Below are 25,763 nucleotides of genomic sequence, written 5' to 3'. Positions count from 1 at the left end.
CAATAATTCTTCTATTGATGGCTATGCAAGTTAGGGGATTTTATTACACCACTCTCAGAAAATGCTGCAACAAACCTCCATTGCTGTCTAGCTGGTGCTTTTATTTCCATAGGATGGTTTCCCCAAAGTGGGATAGCCAGTTCTGAGAGTAAGGGTGATACTTCCTGTCCAATTACTCTTCTGAAAGATTGCTGAAGGTCCTCCACCACTCATATTTGTCATCCATCATAAAAGCTATGTTTGTTTTTATTATTTCCATCTATTTTTAATTTACTGTTCATTTTACTTTATTGCTCATTCTTCTCTTGTTTTGCTACATGGTCAAATTTCTCTACCCATCTCATCAGGGACATGGAGGTCCTTTGCTTTTCTGTCCTACCTGTGATTACTTTCTCACCAGATATTTTCAGAGCAGCTGTAATTAAACATTCTATCTTAACATATAAAAATTAAGTAATATTCTTTCACCTCGGGTTTTACTTAAGTTAGAATTTTTTTTCTTGACTATTAAATTGCTTTTTATTGGATGTCTTTTAATAAACATTTAAATGATAAATTGTTAGTTCCTAGTCATATTAATTACATCTTGTAACACTGTTCTACTTATCCCCTCTTTGTTTTCCATATCGTGAGATCTCTGTCTGGTTAGAGCACATCTTCTAAGATTTCCTCAGATTGGGTTTATTGGTTAAGTGATTTCTTCATTCCTGCGTGTTCAGAAACGAGTGTTTGTTTTCCCTGACAGGTGAAGAACATGGTGGTTGGGCTTTTTTATCTCTGTAGTTTCTGTTTATGTTCTAGATGCTAATCTGATTCTTCTTCCTCTGTTAGTCCCCTGTTCAATTTGTTTGAATAACTATATAATCTTTAGAGTCTCTGCTGACTCACAAGACTGCAGAGTAATCTATAGATAAAGCAAAGTCAAGTCGACTGCTTACTGCAATAAGGTAGGTAATGACCTTGAACATTTCAGAGGAGGGAGGACAGAGATGAAGAATTTGCTAGGGTTTGGTTTGAGGCAGATTGTTAAGTGCAAGGACGTGGAATTAGACAAAATTTTTGACAAAATAAGATCGGTGAGCTAAGCAAGGAGTATTTACTTGAATAAGGATTAGTTGAGCTATTTATCAGATGAATGGGATTTTGGAAAGTTTTTGAAACAAAAAGTAAAATTATGTGAAACTTCATCTTCCTGGGTAAGAGTTTGCTGAAATAGTGAAGTCATGTTAATGCACATACTAGGATGTGTGGTTGCAGATGATTTTCCTTCTCTGTTTAAATATTTTACAAGTCTAGGCACATGTCTTTCGTTTCCTCATTAATGTTGTCTGAGCTTGTTTGGGAGTCCTTATCCCTTCTTTCAGCTCAGGGAGCTTTTCTTTTGTTTTGTCCCCACCGCCCTCCCCTTCTAATCATTTCTTCTCTGTTACTGTTTCTGTTTGAAGAAAACCTGTTTTGTGCATGTTCTGTCTTCTCATTATGTCTTCCATGTCACATATTTTTACTTACAATATCTGTTTGATCTTTGAGGACACTGAATGTTTTTAAAACAAATTTTTTTTAATGCTTGTTTATTTTTGAGAGAGAGACACACACAGAGTACAAGTGGGGGAGGGTCAGAGAGAGAGGGAGACACAGAATCTGAAGTGGGCTCCAGGCCCTGAGCTGTCAGCACAGAACCCGATGTGGGGCTCAAACTTAAGAACAATGAGATCAGACCTGAGCCAAAGTTGGATGCTTAACTTACCGAGCCACCCAGGCACCCTGAGGACACTGACTGTTCTTAGTAGGGGCCATGCCTTTTCCATTTGTCTATTGAAATTTTAACTTTAGAAGTCATGTTATTTGGCTTTAGAAAGCCTTTTTTTGGTGTGTGTCTATCTCTTTGAAAGTCCTCATTGCTTTCTCCCCTTCTGTTTTCTTTTGTCTTTTTCATAGATAAATAGAGACAACACTATTTCTGGTTATTCATCGTGGTTTTCCTCATTGAAGTGGCTGAGACCCCTTACATGGGATGTTACTGTTCTTTGTCTTTTAATGAGTTCTTCTCAGAAGGCTGAGAGGACTCTTGGGCAGTGGTAAATCATTAAATACTGGAAGAAATAAGAGTCTGTGTGTTATAGTGGATGAGTATAAAACATCAGACTGGGTCCCATCATCTGAAGAGTGGGAAGGAGACCACTTGGTCTTTAGGAGCTGTTTAGCTCACCAGTATAGTGAGCTAAACAGAGGTCTGTTTGGTGTCGGGTTCAGATAGTCCCTCCAGGGACCAGCCACAGTGTCTTCTCAAGTACTTAGATTTTTTTAGAATTTGTTTATTTTGAGAGAGAGAGAGAGAGAGAGAGGGAGAGAGAGAGAACAAGTGGGGAGGACCAGAAATAGGGAGAGAGAGAGAATCCAAAGCAGACTCCACACTGACAGCATGGAGCCCATTGTGGGGCTTGAACCCACAAACCATGAGATTATGACCTGAGCCAAAACCAGGAGTCAGATGCTTAACCAGCTGAGCCACCCAGGTGCCCCAACAAACTTAGATTTCTGACTGGGCCACTTCAGGGAGCTTTAAAATCTGTGGTTAACTCAAGTGGGTCCTTGTCTGGGAAAAAGGAAGAGTGCTTTTACAATGCCTAGGAGTTTTGAGAGCACTCTGGCCTCATACTCATTCTCTAGCTCTCTTGGTACAGTATGAGAGCATTTTGGAGCCCAGCTTCTAGATGCAGAAAGCCTGAGTTTTAATCCTGACTCTGTCATTTATTGTCTGTGTTCTTGGGGAAATTACTTAACCCATGGGTTCCAATGATTTTGTCTTTAAAATGAGGAAAAGAGGGGCGCCTGTGTGGCTCAGTCGGTTAAGTGGCCGACTTTGGCTCAGGTCATGATCTCACGGTCCGTGAGTTTGAGCCCCGCATCAGGCTCTGTGCTGACAGCTCAGAGCCTGGAGCCCGTTTCAGATACTGTGTCTCCCTCTCTCTCTGCCCCTCCTCTGTTCATGCTCTGTCTCTCTCTGTCTCAAAAATAAATAAACGTTAAAAAATAAAATGAGGAAAAGAATGACATCCATTTCCTTAAAATGATATGAGAAATAAATGAATATCACATCTATGGAAAGATCACATCTATGTTCTAAGATGCTCTTAGAACATTGCCTGGCACACAGAAATAATAAGTGTTAGATATTATTATCTCCCATATCCTAGGGCTGCTGTGAGGGTTAAGTGAGTTAGTATATATAAACTACTAATGTGTACCAATGAATGTCAGCATTACCAATTTTATTATTTTATAGGATTCTGACTTATGTGACCTTGAAATACTATGGCATAATGAAAATATTAACAAGGCCTCACTTAATTTTTTAAATTTGGAATTTCCCCCAAATTAAATAAATTTCATAAAAAATGATGTAATTTTAAAGTTGGGAAGCTGAGTGTTTATGGTACAGCCACCCCTTGAGCTGCTTTAGCTGCCAAAAAAAATATGTATGTCATCTTTATTTCATATCAGTTTAAAACCCCTGTGTGTTGGAACTTCAGTAAATTTTAGCAAATACTATGCTGTTTTCTTATTTGCTGTTGTATTTCAAAAAGCCCTTTTTATTTTGAGAAAAAGGTGCCTCTCAAGTATTCCTTTGTCTGTGGTATGTAGGGCCATAAGAGAAATGCTCCCATAAATCAGTAACTTGAAGCAGAAGTTAGATGTGATAAACAGCAAAATAGCTAAAAATCATCATGGTAAGATGTACTGTTAATTCAGGAGACTGCATTGTGCAAATATTATAGATAATAATGCAGTATTTTTTTTCATAAACCAAAGTACTAATTTAGGCAATCATTGTAGATTTATGTGCCTTAAGAGAGCATCCCATGCTTTTCTTTTATTCCTGTGGGGAAATGAGTTTTGGATTGTGAGATTCCTTAAGGAATGTGTCCCTTGCATAAAATTCTTACCTTGGTCATTGTGTTGCTGTGGAGAAGGTGGGAAGAAAAGCAGGTCAGCAGTATGCTTTGTGGTTGTCATCTTCTCATGGTCTCTTGACTTCCATGCCCATTAGTGCCTCATGCCCATCCATCTTCTGATCCAGAAGAGCACCTCCTTCTCATAGGTTTTCTGATTCCTCTGCTATCACCTCTCTGTTCTGTTCCCAAGCTTTTTGTTTTTTCCCTGGGGGCAGGGGAGAGAGGGGCAGAAGGAGGGAGGGGCAGAAGGAAGGAGAGAGGGAGGGGGGCGGGAAGAGAATATGAGACTCTTAAGCAGGTTCCATGGCAGCATGGAGCCCAATGTGGGCTGGATCCCACGACCCTGAGATCATGACCTGAGCCAAAATCAAGAGTAGGATACTCAACTGACTGAGCCACCCAGGTGCACCCCAAGCTTTTTGAACTGTCTCTTCATCTAGCACCCTGATATAATCTAGCTTATAATTATGAATTTCATATGTATCCAAACTACTACTAGTGAGATGACAACACTCTGAAGTTTGTGTGATCTGTAATTAACTCTTGTAACTCTTCCTCTCAAAACCTCTTGGGAAACTTTAGGTCACTTAAGCTTTTCTGCTAGTGTTAATGTAGAGGTACAACTTGGGTGCCCGCACAGGCCAGGGAGTGCAGCGGATTGATAACCTGGAGAGCTCATTCCCACACAACAGGGTAGCTGAGGGGATGCCCCAGCTGATTTTTGCCTTGTGCTTGGAGCTTCTAGAGGAGGCATTTGTACCATTTCCTGACTTCTCATATCACTATCTGCTAGTGAACAAAACATGGTCTTCCAATTTATGGCCTCTATGTTAACTGCTTAGAAGGACACAAAGATTGAGCAAGTGGCTTGTTCTGTCCCTACTTGACCCTGGACTCAGACTGGTCTCCTTCAACCTCTCTGCCTCTCGGGCTCTTATGTTTCACTTCCCAAGCTATTTCCAGTGAATTGTTCAGGAGGGAAAATAGACCCTTAACGGGAGGACATGCCAGCTGCTTGTTCCAAGACTGCTGCAATTGTGAATTACTCTGGTGTAGGAAAAATATCTTCGCATAAGAGAAAGAGTAAGAATAGTTGTAAATATTGAAATGACTTAAGTGAAATGTTTCTTGGGTCACTTTGGGGGCTTTTATGGGGCAGAGTTATAAAGTGTCATAAAACCCGTACTTGGAGCAGAACTCTATAGAATATGGACTACTGACGTGTAGGGCCTTCACAACTGTATCCTTCCACTTTTCCCACACATTTCTGCCTCCCTCTGATCCCTGAAGAAGAGGACCTAGAGCCAAGCAAGGATGGGAAGAGGCACTGGGGGACTGAGAAACGTTCTGTTGGGTGGAAGAGTGACTGGTCTGGTGCTTTTGGGGTGCCTCACATGGGAGAGGACAAGATCTTTTCTTGAACTTTGTATTTTGAAGTAATTTCAAACTTAAAGAAGAGTTGTAAGAACAATGCAGAGAGCTCTTACGTACCATTCAACACACAAATTCAGGTGTTAACATTTTACAGTAAAGGCTTTATCATTTTCTCCTCTCATACTGAATTATTTGTAAGTTGAAAGCCTGAGACTCATCATCCCTGAATGTGTTAGTGCTTGTTACCTACAAACAAGCGCTGTCTGCTGCATAATCAGGGCCCAACTGTCTCCATGTGAGAAAATGAGGTGCAATATGGCCACTGAAACCACAGTCCCCATGTAAGTGTTATCTCTTGTCTCTGTTTTGTCCTTTAGAGCAAAAGCATCCAATCCAGATTATTCTTTGAATTTTATTATGTTGTGTATCTCTCCTTCAATCTAGAGCAGTTAGTACTTTCATGACCTTATTATTTTTGAAAAGGCTGAGTATTTTGTACAACGGCTCTCAGTTTGGGCTTGTCTGATGCTTCCTCATTATTAAATTCAGGTTGTTAAGTACTTTTGGCAGGAAAAATACGAAATTAACTTTGATGGTTTGTTTAAGGCAGAAGCTGTCACGTTTTTCCATTGTGATGTTTCTTCATCCTTTGTAGTGAATAAGTATTTTGTGGGGAGATATTCTGAGACCTGGTAACTATCCCATTCCTCTGACTTTCACCCATGTGTTTTCATATTACTGATGATTCTTCACTGAATCAGTTATACCTGTGATGATCATCATCTAATTCTGTTGTTCCTTCTGTTTATTGACATTTTACTATAAGGAAGCACCTTCTCCTCTATTTATTTACTTATTCATTTTTATATTTATATTAATGTGGATTCTTCTTGGGGTTATAATCCAATCCTTTCCTTTATTTTGTTGCTCACATTATTCAAGATTTGACCAGAGTCCCTTCATTTTAGCTCCTATGTTCTTTGGAAAGGTCCCCCTCATTCTTTGAGAACTCCTTTCCTTTTTTCATACCAAAAATTATTTTGGGCTGTTTATTTTCCTGTCTCAGTCTTGAATTCATCTGTATTCTTGGTGAAGGGGGATAATAGTATTTAGAAACCAAAGATATGGATACTAGATGTGGTCATTACTGCTGGGGTATCACTACTCCCATGCCCTCTTGGCACGCAGACCTAAAAGGCTGAAGTATATGTGTATAAATACCTGTATTTACCTAAACATATTAAATCAGGTACTCAAACCAGTACCTCCATGTCCAAAGCACATTCATTCTTGGTTTCTCCTTTCTCTTATCTAACTGGAGAAACCTGTCTTGTATTTTTCTCAATAAATGTACTTATTGCTTCATCCCTCAGTGTATAACCAATCTCCCAACTTGCACGGCCACTGCCTTCCTCAGCGGCTATCCTCGCCCAGATGCTTGTTTGGCTCAATCTCCAAACCCGCCATATAACCACCTTGTTCAGCCCAGATCTGCTGTCCATCTCTAATAAGTACTGAGGAAGAGGAAGGGACCTTTGTGGCTTTTCAACTGAAATTTGCAAGTACTCAAGCAAGAAGGGAAAAAAGGCAGAAGTGATATCTTAGGCCCCTCTGTTAAAGAGATGAAAGCAAAAAAATCATTCACGTGGGGCCCTGCATTTTAAGTCTGATACCACACTTGTCATTGTACTGTGGATTCACAGTAGCATGTGTGCCTCAGTTGCCATGGAGTTATCATCTGACTGAAGAAAGGTGGCCTGCTCTACTGAACATATATTGTGTTTTGTGTGAGGGAGTTTATATTTTACAGCACTTTGTTCACTTGCTTACATTTGAAGAAAAAAGGAATGGTAAGAATTTTTGTATTATATGGGTGGATTTTATACAAGACAAAAACAAATTCCTCTTCCCAATTCTGAAAAAAATTCCAGCAAAATAAGGCCTTGATCATGATAATATATTGAAACAACACAGGAGTCTGGGAACATGTGCTGTGTCTTACCCACAGGGAGCACCACTTAGGAAAGAAAAAAACATTAGTACCAAATGGGAATTTCTAGTTAAGAAAATCAAATATTGGGGCGACTGGGTGGCTCAGTTGGTGAAGCGTCTGACTTCGGCTCAGGTAATAATCTCATGGCTGGTGGGTTCAAGCCCCGCATCAGGCTCTGCATGGGCAGCATGGAGCCTGCTTGGGATTCTCTCTCTCTCTCTCTCTCTCTCTCTCTCTCTCTCTTTCTCTCTTTCTCTCTCTCTCTCTCTCTCTCTCTCCCCCCCTCCCCTGCTCACACGCTCCCTCTCTCAAAAAATAAATATTAAAAAAAAAAAAGAAAACCAAATATTTATTATGATAACAATGGAGACTCTTAAGAGTTCCAGATAACAAGCTAGTGCCATGGCACTCAGGGATAAGCTTCAAGATATGCCAGAAACAAAGGTGGAAAGAGGGGCTACAGTGCAGGCAGATTGAAGGTGGGTACACAATAGCTTTTAACCAGGAGTTTTTGAGGCTCTCCTATCTAATGTATGTGTTTTACCTATCTAACCTATAATGGGATGACACAAGTAATAGAGTGTTGGGTGTATGCTTTGACCACTCTTCATGGAGATCTGCATTTCTAGGCTGAGAACAACTGAGTTTTACCATTATTTAGTTCTATAACAGACTAACCAAAGTTGAGTGGCTTGAAGCAATAGCCACTTTATTATGTCTCATGTTTTGTAGGTCAGGACATTGAGCAAGGCTTGGCTGGACAATTTTTCTCCTTGTGGTGTTGACTGGGGACACTTGTTGGTATTGACCAGGCAGTTGTGCTGTTCTGGATGTCTTTGTTCACAGGCCTGGGGTCTTGGCAGGACATCAAAACGTGGGCCCAGCTGAACCCCACTCCTTCTTAGATAGTCTCAGGATCTTGCCACATGGTCTCTTGATCTGGGTGGTTAGACTTCTTTCATGGTTCTCAAGAGTTCCAAGACACCAGCGAGGAAGCAGTCAGTTTTGAAAGCTACCTTGGAACTGGCTTAGCAACACTTGCACAATACCATATCAGTGAAAGTGGTCATAGGCTAGGCCAGAATGAAGGAGCAGAATTAGACCCGCCTCTTGATGGAAAGAGAGTCAACAAGTTGGCAGCAATCTTCACTGCACCATATTTGGAAAAAACTGAGCATGAGATGGACAGGTTTTTAAAACCTAACCCTTCTTTCTATACAAAATATTGTTAATAATTTTTAATAATGAACATAGTACATTTAAAGTTTTGAAACAGTCTTTTCATCATTCAAATTAAAGTTTAAATGATTATATCTTAAATGAGGGATTATATTTATAAAACCCAGATCTTTGGCTTAACACATGTTCTCCTGTTCTATAAAGTTTATGAGCTTAAAAGTAATCACTTAAATGTCCTAAATCAAGGTTATTAATGAATCCTCAAGGTTTTCCTTTTGAAGATATATAATCCATTTTTCTTAAAGAAAAAAAAAGACGTTGGTTGTGAAATGTCTTATATTGCCCAGTGTTTCACTGTTGAGTTTACTCTTTGACCTGTAATGAATAGACTAGATTGACAGTTTCCATTCACTTTAGGGTTCTCTTTATTAACTGTGAATTTTTTTTTAGCTCAAAGGTTAAATTTCAAATCATATTTACAGAAGAATTGTGAAGAGTAAGAGATTTTCTGAACACCCTTCACTCAGTTTCCCCTAATGTCAGTGTCTTAATCATCTTATATTTGTCAAAACCAGGAAATCATACAGTCAATATACTGTATACAGTACTAGTAACTAAACTGTGGATTGTTTTTGGATTTCAAGTTTTTCCACTAATGTCCTCTTTTTGGTTCTAGCATGTATTTCAGGATACCACAGTGTATTTAGAAAGATTAATTTTTGAAATTCATAACATTCATGAATTTGAAACCCTTAGAAGGTGTCCAAGACATAAAGGAGAAAGATAAAAATTTAACTTGTGTTACAGGCATTTCTGCTTATTGGGACTTAATTTTTTTTAATGCAAATTTGATGAAACTAAAGACTATGCTTTATGTTAGTTTTGAAATAGCTCTCCACTCTGGGAATTCGGATTTCTGTTGGCAAAGAATGCTGCCATCTATTATTTGATCTCTGAACTTCCTTGTGGACTGCTTGTTTTTTCTTTTGGTTTTATTACTGACAAGATTTTTGTGAACTCCTGTTCTAACAAAATTTATAAGAAACTAAGAAGCAAATGTTTGTTCAGTGGCAACTATGTGGCATTGGTTCTATTCCTAGAACTTCAGGGAGCTAGCCCTGTGACCTGTGGGCACCTCTCTCATCTCTTGGGTCCCAGTTTCCTCATCTGCAAGCCTGTATCTCCCGATACATAAGAATCAAGAGCACAGTCTGTTTTACAGCACAATCTATGTGTCATCAATAATGCATCCTTTAGTACAGTATGTACCTGTTTCCAAGATTTTTTTGTCTCAGGATTTCTTTACATGCTTTATTTTTTTTTTAGTTTTTATTTATTTTTAAAATTTATTTTGAGAGAGAGAGCGAGCGAGCATGCATGGGGTAGGGGTGAGGGGAAGAGAGAGAGGAAGAGAGGGATAATCTCAAGCAGGCTTCACCTTGTCAGTGCAAAGCCCTATGAGGGGCTCCATCCCACAAACTGTGGGATCATGACCTGAGCTGAAACCAAGAGTCAGACCCTTAACTGACTGAGCCGCCCAGGTTCCCCACCTTACATGCTTTAAAATTACTGAGGACCTGAAAGAACTTTGTCTATGAGGGTTATCTCTATGTATATTTACTGTATTGTAAGTTAAAACTGATAAATTAAGAACTAATTCATTTAAAAGAAACTCATCACATGTCAGTGTAAATAATGTTTTTATGAAAATGGTTGTATTTTCCAAAACAAGACAATTTTAGGTGAGAAGAGAGTGACATTGTTCTTAGATTTTTGCATTCTTTAATATCTATTTTTAAATTTTTAAATTTATTTTTTCTTTGTTTTTAAAGCTTATTATTTATTTTGAGAGAGAGGGAGGGAGGGAGGGAGGGAGAGAGGGGCAGGGAGAGGGAGAGGGAGAGGGGGAGAGAGAGAGAGAGAGAGAGAGAGAGAACGAACGTGAGCCAGGGAGGGGCAGAGAAAGAGGGAGAGAGATAATCCCAAGCTGTTAGCACAGAGCCCAACATGGGACTCCATCTCATGAATCATGAGATCATGACCTGAGCCTAAATCAGGAGTCTGACACTTAGCAGAGCCACCTAGGTGCCCCTATTTGCTTTTTTAAATATCTAGTTTAATAGAAGACAGCTGATTCTCATATCTGCCTTATACATTGTTGCGAGATCATATGCCATGTAATCTCTAGAAAATTGTATACTTGAGAGAGCAAAAATGATAAATAACAAATTACTGGCAATACAGGTTTGACTCATGGACTGCTGGAAAGGTCTCTAAGTCTTTGCAGGGATCCTCAGGCCACACTTTGAGAACCTGGGGTGTAAGAGAATGAACAGAGATTTTTGAGTCTGATATTACTGGATTGGAATCTTGCCTTTACCATTTATTTCTGTGTGAAATATAAAAAATTTCTGTGTGAAATAGCCAAACCGCTTATCCTCTCCCAACGTCTGTAATCTCATTTGTAAAATGGGAATAAACATGCCAAGTTCACACAGCTCTTGTGGAGGGAATGAAATGAAGTGTATGAAAGCATTTACCATGTTCTGTAAATGTCGATGCTCAAGATTTACTCTCTTTCCTTAAAGATGAGTTGAGCAGAAGAAAAACATCATAAAGAATATAACAAGTTTAGAGAGGAAAATCAGGGAGTGAGATGTGGTAGTTTGTCAGCAAAGATGGCCACCAGTAATTCTTTCAATCACTCCCTATGTGCTCATGTTACTCCTCTTATCAAGAAATGGAGTGTGGTTCTCTTCTTTCTCCATCTGGGCTGACCCTATGACTGACCCTATGAATTGACTGATAGAGTGTAGCATGAGTGATGCTTTGCTGGGTCTGGGCCTGAAGAAACTTGGCAGCTTCTGTTCTTGCTTTCTCGGAGCCCTCAGTCATTACAGAAAGTCAGACTGTACTCCTGAGGCGAGAGGCCCGAGGTTAGGAGAGACACTGAGGAGAAGGACAGAGACCAAACCAGCCTCCAGCCATTGCTCAGCCCAGCTGAGGTATCAATATGTGAATGAAGCCATCATGGGTTCTCGAGCCCAAGTGAACCTCTCCAGCCAACACCAGATGGAACAGACACTAGCTTTCCCTTCTGAGCCCTGCCCAAATTGCAGAATCATGAGCAAATTCTTGCACGAAGCCACTAAGTTTTGAGGTGATTTGCTACACAGCAATAGATGGCTAAAATGTTAGATAAGTATGAGAAGAAGTTAATCAGTATGAACACACATATGAAAAATAGCACTTTGAAAAACAAACATTTTACTTAAAGTAAATTTTTTTAATGTTTATTTATTTTTGAGAGAGAGAGAGAGACAGAGCATGAGTGGGGGAAGGACACAGAATCCAAAGCAGGCTCCAGGCTTTGAGCTGTCAGCACAGAGCCCAAGGCGGGGCTCGAACCCATGAACTGTGAGTTCATGACCTGAGCCAAAGTCAGATGCTTAACTGACTGAACCACCCAGGGGCCTCAAACATTTTACTTTAAAAAAAATTTTTTTAATGTTTATATGAGAGAGAGAGAGAGAGAGAGAGAGAGAGTGTGTGTGTGTGTGTGTGTGTGTGTGTGTGTGAGAGAGAGTGTGTGAGTGAGTGGGGGAGGGACAGAGAGAGATGGAGACAGAACCCAAAGTAGGCTCCAGGCTGTGAGCTGTCAGCACAGAGCCTGACGTGGGGCTAGAACTCACGAGTCATGAAATCATAACCTGAGCCGAAGTCAGATGCTTAAGCAACTGAGCAACCCAGGCGTCCCCAAACATTTCACTGTTTTTTTTTTTAAATGTTTACTTATTTATTTTTGAGAGAGGGAGTGCACAAGTGGGGCAAGGGCAGAGAGATAGAGGGAGACACAGAATCTGAAGCAGACTCTGGGCTTTGAACTGTCAGTACAGGACCCGATCTAACTCATGAACCATGAAATCACCACCTGAGCCATGAAATCACCACCTGAGCTGAACTGACTTAACTGACTGAGCCACCCAGGTGCCCCAAACATTTTGCTTTTTTTAAAAAAATGACTAAATGGGTTTTTTTTGTTTGTTTGTTTCTTTTTAGTTGCCTGGGTGGCTCAGTCGGTTGAGTGTCCAACTCTTGGTTTCAACTCAGGTCATCACCTCATGGTTGGTGAGATTGAGCCCTGCATCAGGCTCTGTGCTGACGGCACAGAGCCTCCTTGGGATTCTCTCTGACCTTTTCCTACTTGTGCACATGCTCTCTCTCAAAAATAAATAAATAAGCTTAAAGTGTTATATATTTATTCCTCACCTAGAGGATGAAGGTAATGTAGTAAAAAACCAGCAGATGGTTGTTAACAATACTTGGTCTGAGAAGAAATTACCATTGGTGCCTGAGGAATCTCTACTCTGTGCCTCTATTTTGCCTTATCCTAACAGGCCTGTGCTAAAAATGTTTACCGTCATTTTTGTTTTCTCACAGAACTTGGAATCTATTATGTTAAAGACACTAAATAAGAAATAGTGAATTTTTAAAGGCATAACATTAAAGAATTTTTTAAAGGGTTCATTCCTCCTTTGTGAAGGAGTAAACTCAAATGTAATAGTTATCATTCTCTGCAGCTGGTAAAAACCTGCCTTTCTGGTTTGTAATGTCACGTTAATCTGTAAAGGTGTTATTACTCATTCGAAGAATTCTTTGTTCTGGTTGAAAGCTTCCCTGATGGTATTTTCAAATAAACTTGTCCTATTTGGGATTCTTTCTCAAGATTATAATCCTTTTGTAGCCCTGTTCTTGCCATAATGCTGCTAGTGTGTCAGTAATAAAAGTAATTCTATCTCTATTTGCTGAGATTTAAGTGGCATCTAATTCACAATCCAGAAATATGTCACAGGCATTTACTGTCATTTGAAAAGTAAATTAATATCTTGTAACATTAAATGAACATTTTCTGAATGAAGTTGGAAAAGTCAGATGCTTCTTTTCTTCTTACTGTCTCCTATCCAATCTCTTCTGATTTCCTTATGATAAAAAACAAAAATCCTGTCAGATTTTATCGCATAAAGAAAATTATATATCTCTATATAACTTTTATATATTACAACTTACTATAAGACCACTTTATTTTTTCAGATCTTACAGATTTCAGATATAAGACTTATTTCTTGGGGTGTGTGGGTGGCTCAGTGGTTAAGCATCTGACTTTGGCTCAGGTCATGACCTCATGGTTGGTGAGTTCGAGCCTCGCATCGGGCTCTGTGCTGACAGCTCAGAGCCTGGAGCCTGCTTTGGATTCTGTGTTTCCCTTTCTCTCTGCCCATCCCCTGCTCGGACTCTGTCTCTCTCTCAAAAATAAACATGAAAAAATTTATTTTAAAGACTTATTACTTAAATGCTGTTTAGAGTCCATTGAGTTTGTTGGAATTACATAACACTGAAACAAATGTTTAAGTAAAAGTGAACTGTGTAGCTTTGACTCAGTGGGTATACTGAGGTCAGGATAAATGAATCCATCCATCTTTCTTTTTGCTTTCATCGCTCTGACTGGTCAGGAAAATGGAAATCTTGACAACGGACAGGAATCGAGGTTTAATTCACAGGCTACCATATTTCCAGTATTGCATCTCTCTCTACCTTGTTTGCTGGCTCTTGGTATTCAGAGAATTTTTAGGGAGTTCTTACCATGTGTAAATTATTGAACTGCATGGAAAGGAAGTGGTGTATGCTCCTTAACACCTGCTTTCAAAATGTCTAAATATTAGTAGAAAAGTTAAGAGAAGTATAAAATAGCTTCAATAAAGAAAATAGTGTTAAGTCTCAGAGGCAGGCAAAAATAAGAGGTTGAGTGGAGGCAGAGGTCATAGTGAGGTTGAGGAGATAAGGACAGGCTTCGTGGAGAAGGTGGCATTTGAACTGGATCTTGAAGGATTAAGTGGGGTTTTGATGGTGCCAGAGCAAGAACGGTATCCTGTATAGAGAACAGACAGCTCAGGCAAGCCAACGCCCAAGGAGCCCTCAGGAATTCCTTTCCTGAGAATTGTGTTGCCACACAGCTCATTCTCTCAAGTCTCACTAGTGGAGAGCCATTGTAGGTAGAAGACAACATTGTAACTTACTCATCTTTTTAAATGTACTTGGACATATTGCTAAGTGCTATGATTGCAGTTATATCTTATTTTCTAGTCTCTTGATGATTTTCTCATTTTGGTAGAGATTTTTCCCAGAAATGGTCAGAAAAAACTGATTTTGCTAAACACAATCCCATTCTTAACCCCCCTCCTCTTTTTTTTCTTTTGCCAAGTACTGAAAGAAGTAAAGCTAAAAATTTTTTTCCTTAAACTTAAACTAACCATCTGACTTAAGTGAAGTCCCCAGTGCCTCAGCATTTTAAGGATTTGGGGGCATGTAGCCTCCATGCTGGTATATCATGGCCCGTAATGATAAGGGTTCCCTGCCCAAAGAGCTTAGGAAAAATTCAGATTAAAAAGTCTTATAGTAACTTTTTTGGGGGTAAATAGGGAGCATGAATTATTTATCTGTAAATATGGTCAACAAATTGACAGCTAAACACCATACCCCTATTTTGTCTGTGTGTATTTTCCTTAATGCCTCACAGTGCATGAACCAAATCCACAAAACAACTATCTCTGTGAACAAAAACAAGTAATGAATGACTAGTTTCTATTTGGCATATTTTTTCTTTGAAAAAATATTTTAATGCAAGTAAAATGTGTGCATCGTAACTACTCAAATATGTAAAAAAGCTGATGATGATCAAGTCCTTCCTTGTCTCACTTTCTAGAAGTTTCTATCACTCCATGTTCCCATGATTTCTTCAGGGTTCTGATAGGGCAACCAACCGCTTACCCCATGGAGGTTCTTTGTATTATATTCTGGGTGCATCTTTTTTTCTGGCATTTGTTAGCATGCTTTTTCCATCTTCTGGAAATTAATCATTTGCCAACATGTAATGGGTACTCAGTAGATATTTGAAGTCCTATGTTTCTTTCATAATATCCTTGATGGTATGTACTCATTCTTTTCTAGTAATAAATCCTGCAACTGGCCTGTTCCTGGCCCAGTGTACTTGTAGTTCTTACTTTGGCTCTCATGTCCATTCTCTGTCAGTTCTCATTTTCTTTATTTAAGAATGATTGCTTCTGAACTTGAAGACTACCAATCTGAACTGCAAAATACAACCCACAGGCAATCTCTGAAGAATCCACATGAAAAGTGCAATTATCCCTAAGAGCAGGAGGCATAAATAATGGAATACAAATTGAAACAGGGTGACAGGGGACAGTGGACAGGGTGATTGGAAGGACTCAGGGCAGGACTGGCAGAAATGTGATGATGCATACCCCCTACCCTAGTAGCTAATTGACGGCTAACACGCACGCTTTTTGAGGCTTGTCATATTACAGTATGAGAGATGAGAAGTTAAGAGGTTTTCATGTATGTGTGTGCTTGAGGTAGTAACAGAAACATAATATCTTTGAGGTTCATCTGCCTCTGCTCCATGTTCACGTGTAGACATACAATATACAGAAATCTATAGAGGGAATCATGGGATAACGTGTTTGTTTTTAGGTCAGCTCTGGATTCGTTGTGTAAAACTGCCTATTTTCCTTGTGGTTTCTCTGTAGAGGATGACAAAGAGCTAAAGGATGATATTTGTAAAGAATTGTAAGCACCAGATTCTATAAATACAAAACTGTTACAGTTCTGGTATTTTTGGAGTGATAGTTTTGGAAAATGGTGATTCCTTCTGTGCATGAAACTTGTGCTATTTCCATATACTTTCCGAATTGCTAAGCAGGTTTTCCAAGCATGCTTTTGTGTATATTCTTCATTAGCAGACTATTATTTATGCTTTAATAATAGATCATGTGTATGAAAAAGCTAACATTTATCATGGAATGTTAGTTTCCATACAGGCATAAAGACAGCCTTGGTTTATATATATTTATGTATATGTACATGTATTTTCTCTAAAAACTCTGCCCCATTTCCGTGCTGTGATCTCAAGCATAATTTGTTCCTCTTCTGTTCACGAAGCCCTTCTTCACCTGCTTAGGATTGAGGATATAGGGGGAGTTGTGTGCTTCTGCTTGCTCTAGTGACTCTGTCCATGTCCAGAGAGAAGAAAGGATCCAGAGGAGAGGTTAGATCAAGATGGAACACTAGGTTTGTATGTCAGCCTTCCAGAAATATTTTGAAGAGGACAGATAATGTGCGCATTTTCCACAGCAGCCTGGAAAATAAAGAAGGCGGATCTCAGTCAGCCAGAAATTACAAAACAACAAAACAAAACAAAACAAAATTCCTGAAGCAAAAGGCAATGTGAAACAACTGTAGATGAAAACTGGAGCCCAGAACATGGCAGGAGGACTATGGGAGGGAGATGATAATGGAAGAAAGGTTGCTCCATGCTTAGTAATTGTGGCTGTATTGGGATTAGGAGAAGATGCAAGCAACCATGAGAGTGGTGCCACAGAGGAGGTGAGATAACCAGTGTCTTTGCAGTGATTTCCTTTCCTGGTCACTTAGAGTTAACTACTACTGTTGGCAACCAGGAAACCTGCCTGTTATGCTTCTGTTCTTACGATAAACTGTTGGTGTTCATGATATTTTTAGATACCATTCGACCCAATTTTCTGTACTCTTAGGATTTTTATTGAGGACCCTGGCATGGCTTTTAGGTCCAAATGTACATAATCAGTGTTCCCATGGGGCAAGGGAAGGGATGCTGGTGGATTGCCTGGCTGCTCCTATTTAGTACCTCAAGAATGCTGGGAAACCTGGCATGGGAATCAGTCACCACTGCTCCTCATCCCATTTGATTTCACTTCCGGATGCCTCTGCTATGGGACACCCTACCACTGGGAGCCATTGCCATGAATGAATTTTCAATTCTTTGTCTGTCTTTGCGTTACTTGCTCAGAAGTCAGAGTCCTTGGCTGAAACCAGGTCATGTGCTATGGCTCAGCTCCAGGAGTTGTGGTACGGAGTCTATTTCCTGCCTCTACCAAGACTCACATAGTGCAGGAGTCTTTTCAAATAGGGAGGGGGTTTGGTATTATATACCTAGAACAAAAGAACTATACTGGGAAATTATTTATTAAGAATATTTGACATTAGAACTTCTTTTAATGTAACTCCTAGATGATTACATGATTTTTGTCCTTTCAGATTTCCATAAATGATGTGATAAAATTATCACTCATTTTTAATTAAAAATCACGACAAAATAAAACAAAAAAAACCCCAAAAAGACCAGAAATCGGGAATAAAAGGAATCTTCTATTTGATAAAGGGTATCTACAAGGGCTATGTAGCATCAGTATACTTAGTAATGAAATTTTAGAAGCAATTACATTTAATTCAGGAAGAAGATTGGGATTATTGTTCTCACAACTATCAGTTATCCTTCTGTTGAGGCCCCAGCTAATGCAGTAAGAAAAAGAAAGAAGTATGGAGGAGGAATTTTGAAAAGGAGGAACTAGAACACTTACTATTTGTAGTAAATGTTACCTAAAAAGATTCCACAGACAAATTCTTTTCACTGATACATGGTTAGCAAGATGGCTGTGAAATAGACCAATGAAGAAGAATTATTTGCTTGGCTATTGATTATATATTAGAAATCAGAAAGTATAATGTAACAGCAATAAAACTAAAAAATAGATAAGAATACGCCCATATTAGTTCCATTGCTGCATAACAAATTTCTAAAAGTTAGTAGCTTAAGTGTATGCCATTTATTATCTCATGATTTTGTAGGTCATAAATCCAGGATACCATGGCTGGGTTCTGTGCTTGATCTCAGAAGGCTAAAATCAAGGTGTTGGTTGCCTGGGCACTAGTATGAAGGCTCTGGGGCAGAATCTGCTTCCAAACTCAGGTTATTAGCTAAAGCCAGTTCTTGTGGCTGTAATACTCAGGTTCCCATTTTATTACTTGGGGCCTACTCTAAGCAGCTTGAGGCTGCTAGCATTTCTGTCTCAGGTGCTCCCTCTATCTTTCAACTGGCAAGGACCTGTGGAGTTTTTCTTCTGCTTTGAAAAATCTTTGACTTCCCTTATGCCTTAGTCTTTTGCTGGAGAAAGTGCTTTGCTTGTTAGAGTCCATGTGGTTAGGTCAGATCCCCTCTAATGATCTCTTGATATTAAGGCCAACTGTGACCTATAACATAACACAGTTATAGTAATGACAGTTTATTTTACCAGATCCAGGGATTAGAACAGGATTTATTTTTAGGGGGAGAGGGGCACTTTATAAACTCTGTTTGCCACAGTACCTGAGTAGAATTTTATAATACCAACATGAAAAAAAGTATAAAACTTCCTTGAAGGACATAAAAGAAAACCATATAGGTTTCACTTTTTTTCACTCCCCAAGTCATCTAGTCTGTCAATTCAATTTAATTCCATGCAAACCCCCCTACAGAATTGCTTATTAAATTAGCAAGCTGAACATCATCCTTAATGGGGAACAACTGAGAGCTTTTCCCCTAAGGTCAGGAACAAGACAAGGATGTCTACTCACACCTTTTTATTCAACATAGTACTGGAAGTCCTAGCCACAGCAATCAGACAACAAAAAGAAATCCAAATCGGTAAGGAAGAAGTGAAAGTTTCACTATTGGCAGATGATGTGATACTATATATAGAAAACCCTAAAGAGTCCACCAAAAAAACCTGCTAGAACGATAAATGAATTTAGTAAAGCCATAGGACATAAAATCAGTGTACAGAAATATGTTGCATTTCTGTGCACTAATAATGAAGCAGCAGAAAGAGAAATTAAGAAAAAAAATTTTAATTGCACCCAAAATAAGATATCTAGGAATAAACTTAACTAAAGAGGTAAAAGACCTATAGTCTGAAAACTATAAAACACTGGTGAAAGAAGTTGAAGGTGACACAAGGAAATGGAAAGACATTCCACGCTCATGGATTGGAAGAACAAATATTGTTAACATGTCCATACTACCCAAAGCAGTCTACACATTTAATTCAATCCCTATCAAAATACCAACAGCATTTTTTACAGAACTAGAACAAAGAATCCTAAAATTTGTATGGAACCACAAAAGACCCTGAATAGTCAAAGCAATCTTGAAAAAGCAAAGCAAGGCAAAGCTGGAGGCATCACAATTCTGGACCTCAAGTTATATTACAAAGCTACAGTAATCTAAACAGTATGGTACTGGCACAAAAATAGACACATAGATCAGTGGAACAGAATAGAAATTCCAGAAATCGACCCATAATTATATGGCCAGTTAATCTTCAGTAAAGCAGGAAAGAATATGCAATGAGCAAAAGACAGTCTCTTCAGCAAATGGTGTTGGGAAAATTAGAAACGTGCAAATGAATGAAACTGGACCACTTTCTTAAACCATGCATAAAAGCAAACTCAAAATTGATGAAAGACCTAAATGTGAGACCAAAAACTATCAAAATCTTAGAAGAGAGCACAGGTAGTAACCTCTCTGACAACCACTGTAGCAGCTTCTTTCTAGGTACATCTTCTCAGGCAAGGGAAACAAAAGCAAAAATAATCTATTGGGACTTCATCAAAATAAAAAGCTTCTGCACAGTGAAGGAAACAGCCAACAAAACTAAAAGGCAACCTATGGAATGGGAGAAGGTATTTGCAAATGACATATCTGATAAAGGGTTAGTATCCAAAATATATAAAGAACTTACACAACTCCAGCAAAGCAATTCAGTTAAAAAATGGGTAGAAGACATGAACAGACATTTCTCTGAAGAATACATATAGATGGCCAACAGACACATCAGAGGAATATAAATCAAACCTACAATCAGATACCACCTCACACCTGTCAGAATGGCTAAAATAAAATACATAAGAAACAAAAGGTATTGGCGAGGGTATGGAGGAAGGGGAACTCCCTTGCACTATTGGTAAAGATGCAAACTGGCACAGCCACTGTGGAAAACAGTATAGAGGTTCCTCAAAAAGTTAAAAATAGAACTACTCTATGATGCAGCAATCACACTGCTGGGTATTTACCCAAAGAATACAAAAACACTAATTCAGAGGGATACATGCACCCCTCTGTTTATAACATCATTATTTACAACAGCCAAACTATGGAAACAGCCCAAGTGTCCATCAATTGATGAATGGATAAGGAACACACACACACACACACACAACACACACACACACACACACACACACACAGACACACACACACCCTGCAATATTACTCAACCACAAAAAGAATGTAATTTTGCCATTTGTAACAACATGGATGGAGCTAGATAGTATTATGCTAAGTGAAATAAGAGAAAGACAAATACTATATGATTTTACTCATGTGTGGAATCTAAGAAACAAACCAGCAAAGGAAGAAAATAAGAAAATCAAGAAATAGACTCAATCAGGGGCACCTGGGTGGCTAATCAATCAAGTGTTTGACTCTTGATTTTAGCTCAGGTCATGATCTCACAGTTCTGTGGGATCAAGCCCTGTGTTGGGCTCTCTGCAGATGGTGCAGAGCCTACTTGGAATTCTCTCTCTCCCTCTCTGTCTGCCCCTCCTCTGCTCACTTTTGTGCATGCTCTCTCTCTCTCAAAATAAACATTAAAAAAAAAAGAAACAGACTCAATTATAGAGAACTGAGGGTTATCAGAGGGGAGGTGGGGGTGGGTGGGTGAAATAGGTGATGGGGATTAAGGAGTGCACTGCTCATGATGAGCATCAGGTGATATGGAACTGTTGGATTACTATATTGTATACTTGAAAGGAGTTTAACACTGTATGCTAACTACTGGAATTAAAATAAAAACTTAAAAAATAATTAGCAATCTGGTTCTAAACTTCCTCCAGTAGAGAAAAATGTATAAGAATTTGCAAAGACAGTTTGGAAAAGAATGATGGATACCAATACATTACATTAAAATTGAAGTCATTAAAATCATTGAGGATTGGTTAAGGAATAATCCATGGGGTAGAATAAGGGCTACTTTAGTAGATGATGAAGTTTTTAATCAAAAAAGTAATCATGACCTATTCAGTAAACAGTGGTGCTGTTGTCTATCCATTTGGAAACAAAATTAGGCCCTTATCCCAAGCACAAAAATAATTTCCAGACAGAATGAAGAACTAAATATACAAAGTAAGGAGAATTTGCTCATATACCTCGGGTTAGAGCATGCCTAACCCAAATGCTAGAAAATGCAATTGGTTAGTAAGCAGATGATGGAACACTTACTTTTGTAAGTATATGGAAAATGCAAATTAGAACAGTTACCCTCTCCCCTGTTTTGCTCAATCAGATGGGGAAAATTTTGCTCAGCCAAATGTTGGCAAAGGGGAAATATACTTCCATTGAAGAAGTTGTAATGGTCTTTTTGGCAGTGTCCATTGTAATGTTAAGTATGTGTATCCTTAGAAAGAGTAATTTTGCTTCCAGATTTGTACCCTAGCTAAACACCTAAGTACATGAGCACAAAGAAGCATTTACTGGATGTGGCATTGTTATTATTGGAGAACATGTCCCAAACCAAAGATCCATCATGGAAGTGCTTTTGTTTATAAATCATCCAATGGATTTTGAAAAAGACACCAATTAAGTTTAATGAAGGTAATTTAGAGGAAAACAAAAATACCTATGGGTTTTGTAACAAGAGCTATTTTCTCCCAGTGGGTACTTTTATCACCTCTTATCATCCATTTTATAATACATTTAAGCAAAACATTTCCCTTACATTACAGATTGATTTTCTAAGAGCAGTGCAGTTTTGAGTACCCTCCATATATGAGCAAGCACAGAATGGTAATTCTCTGGGGAAAAATTCAACTGAACAAAGCCTTACTTCCTTAACACAATGTGTCACTTCTTGGGGATTTCTCTTAACTACCCTGTTGTACCTGCCAATGAGGGGCAAAAGAAAGGAAAAGTCTGTATCTGTACAGAGAGCACTGAAATGGATTATTTTCAAGATTAATGTTATATGTGGAGTGGTGCTTGCTGATTAAATGTTTACCTTATATGTGTGATAATTGGTATTTAATATTTTAGATCTTAATATATTAGATCTTACAAAGCAGCCAGGGGAAATGTTCTCTTTACGTCTGTGCTCATATGAAAGAGATAAAGTAAAATTTCTTCACAAGGGGTTTTCAGAACATTAACTTTGGCAGCTTTAATCTATGGGTTTAGCAGTTGAGGATTGAAAATAAAAGCTTTGGCTATTGTCATTTTAATTCTGTGTATCTTCTGTGTTAGTTGTGAGAATGATGCTGGAGGTGAAAATTGCTTTTTAAAGTGAAAGAACTGTGGGATTTTAACCAAAGTGAGTGGTGTCTGATGAATTCATTAGATGCTTTTCATTTAAAAGATTATCTTTATTAAGAGAAGAATTCTGTCCTGAAGATAATTTACAGTCCCTTAAGAAAAGAAGCTTATATTAATTAAAAACCCACTACAATTTAAAAATCGTTTTACAAAGCAATTTCTTGAATACACTTTACTTGAAACCCTATTTTTCTTTGTAATTGAGGCAAACCTTAAAGAGGGAGCTGTGGGCCACTAAAATCACTTACACTGTGGGCAAAGCTAATAGAAGATGAGAGCTGTGCCCATGTCCCACTGAGAAAGAGAAGACACCTTGTTAAAAAAGTAAAACTGTGAATTATTTTTGCAGAAGTCAACGAAAGGTTCTGTTGTTCTTGACCACGTATTCCGACACATAAACCTTGTGGAGATAGATTATTTTGGGCTGCGTTACTGTGACAGAAGCCATCAGACAGTGAGTACAATGACTTCATATTAAATTTTTCTGGTTATAAATTTCACTCTCTCTCTCTCTGGCTTTTCCTGATGTAGTTTTAGGTAGGCAGTTTCTTTGTAACTGAAAATGATGTTGAAAACCTTTAACATGTTTTCCCTTGCTAATGTTTTTTTTGCATTTTGTTTTCTCTTCTGCCAAAAGTTTGTAGAGTTGCAGGATTCACAACTTCTTTGTGTGTGTTTCTGTTTGCAGTAGACTTTCCTGGTTTACATTTTTAGAACCATATCCTAGAGAGTACTTTTCATTTATGCTGTTAGGAGAACTGAATAAGCCATGTAATAAATATGTTAGGAGGCAAGTGGCTAGTCTTGTTTTTTTTTTCTTTTTTGTGGCGAGTCTTTTGAGGCCACAGATATTTACTTACTGCCTTTTACGAAAGTTAATGGTTAAAGAGAGAAAAAATGCAGTATTAAAAAGGTACTTACCTAAGTTTTAGAAGTTGGATGAGTAATTATAAAATAAATAAGTGGGGGCTTTCATTCATGAGCTTGATGGAGTAAGTAATAAAGGCAGCCAAGTTTTTGGTGTCTGATGTTAATCATTCACGAAGTTTAACTTATAACATCTTTCTGGCTGGTTGGATAGTAGAATTACTAAGAAACTCACTACATTGGTTAGTATAGATTCTATATGGTTATAAGTCTGAAAAGCAATTTCTTGGATGATAAATGAGGAAAGACTTTGGAGGTGGTGGTTTGGGGTATGAAAGGATATTCATTAGTGACTTTCGTTTTAGTCTGAGGAATATCTTAACCTCAGACACAGTCTTCTTGTGCAAAATGCTTACCTTACCTTAAAAATCCTGTTTGGCTTTTATTTTCATGCTATTCAACTCCTGTTGGAATAAAGATTTCCTCTTCTTCCTTCCTCATTTCTCGCAGCCTCCAGTGGATCATCTGGGGTCTGTTCAGTGAGGCACATGATTGTCTGAGTGGGTTTTTTTCTGTCCTGGTCACAGGAATGTGCTAGGATGAGAAGAGACAGGCAAATGGAATGCTATTCATGGTGGTAACTTGTGATTTTTCCTGAGCTAGTTTCATAATCTGTTTTGTTTCACAGGAGGATTTCACAAAGCAGGAATAAAAAATTGGGTGTGTTGGTTAGCTTTCCATAGAGAGGAATAGCTTTCTAAAGGCAAGCGGTCATTAAGGCACACTTCAAAGAAAGGGAAATGGACATATTCAGGAGTTGCCTGAATTCTATCCTGTATAGGATATAAGTCAATACTGCAGAACTGTAAATCCATATTGAAAGATTAAATTGAAGGCTATCAAAGCTATCTTGCATCACATTCATATTTTTGAAAGAACATTTTTCCTAGCAGAGAACACCACTGGTTCCTGATCTTATCTGGTATGTCAGACCATGCCTGGAAAGATTGACTGTCGTGCTAAAATTATATAGACTTTATCTCCCTCCTTTTTAAAAAAACTTTTCAAAGGAAAAAAACATATGAAAAAAGTCAGAGATTTTCAAACAATGGCCTGTATCATTGCAAAAAGAATTAGCAGTTGATACTGATAAATAGTCAAAGTTTTCTAGGGTTTATATTAAGATCAACATTTTTTTTCTCCTACCTTTATTCCTAAGGGTTGGCATTTGTGATAGGGTTTGCGTTGCAGGCTTTAGAAGAAAATAAATTACAGTTAGAATGAGAAAGCTCTTAAGTCATGTTTTTTGATATGGTAAGAACATCAGGTGTGTAAATCACATGCAAAATCTATTTTTTGCCTCCTGAATTTAGTTCTTTGTAGTGAACAAAGATAAAGTAGAAGTGATTTGTAAATATTCCTTAATCTTTTCACATCAAAATGTATTGTCTGATTGCTTTATATATATATTTTTTATTGTAGGAAGCTGTGAGAATAAGGTCATGAAAATTTGCCCCTCCTTTACGTAACCATTACATCAAAGCATACTGGAGGGCTGAAGTATATATCCAGGTAGAAATGTGATTCCATTACTGCTTCGCTTCTTTTGGGTATTGAGGCAGAACTAAGGATTTCCCTCAGGGAATAGCTCTGGCAGGCTTTTCACTCCAGAAGGGCAACCACCCAAGGCACAGCTTTGTTTCTAGGGAAATTGTCAGTGAACCCAAATTCACATTTCTCTATCTTCTATGTTAGTAAGAGCAGCCCTACATAGCTCTTAGTTACTTAAGGTAAAAATTTAAATAACCATGTGTTAGAATGGCACAGGACACAGTGAAAAATTTGTCTTTAAAAATAATGATTTCTGTGAATTTGCCTGAATTACTATCCATTAGATTGGATTTTCTGCATTGCTTTGATCTTTTTCTGCACCAAAAGGTTTGCTTTTAGTAGGGAATGCTTTGCAACAATCTTGAACATAAATAAGATCTACATAGAAAAGACTTGGAGGCCCTAAGAGGGACCTTTTAGGTCAACTCTTAAGACAAATAAAAAGAGAAAGTAGGAGAAGGAGCTAGGGGTAAAAGAGAAGAAAGAT

The 25,763-nt window shown here is 38.4% G+C and overlaps 1 protein-coding gene across 5 annotated transcripts in view; it reads left to right on the top strand.

Moving 5' to 3' along the window:
* EPB41L4A (erythrocyte membrane protein band 4.1 like 4A) overlaps positions 1-25,763 on the top strand; it is a 251,665-nt gene that overhangs the window by 90,071 nt on the left and 135,831 nt on the right. For 4 of the 5 annotated variants that reach the window (XM_027036083.2, XM_027036073.2, XM_027036090.2 and 1 more), the window contains exon 2: positions 23,148-23,252. In XM_027036083.2, coding sequence (XP_026891884.1) covers positions 23,148-23,252 — 105 coding nt within the window. Of the gene's footprint in view, positions 1-21,190; positions 22,085-23,147; positions 23,253-25,763 lie in introns of those variants that run through there. The other variant, XM_053225770.1, reaches the window with a different exon arrangement.

Source organism: Acinonyx jubatus, chromosome A1 (assembly GCF_027475565.1).
Source record: "Acinonyx jubatus isolate Ajub_Pintada_27869175 chromosome A1, VMU_Ajub_asm_v1.0, whole genome shotgun sequence".
In the NCBI taxonomy this organism is placed as follows: domain Eukaryota; kingdom Metazoa; phylum Chordata; class Mammalia; order Carnivora; family Felidae; genus Acinonyx; species Acinonyx jubatus.
This window is presented reverse-complemented; position numbering and strand designations above follow the sequence as displayed.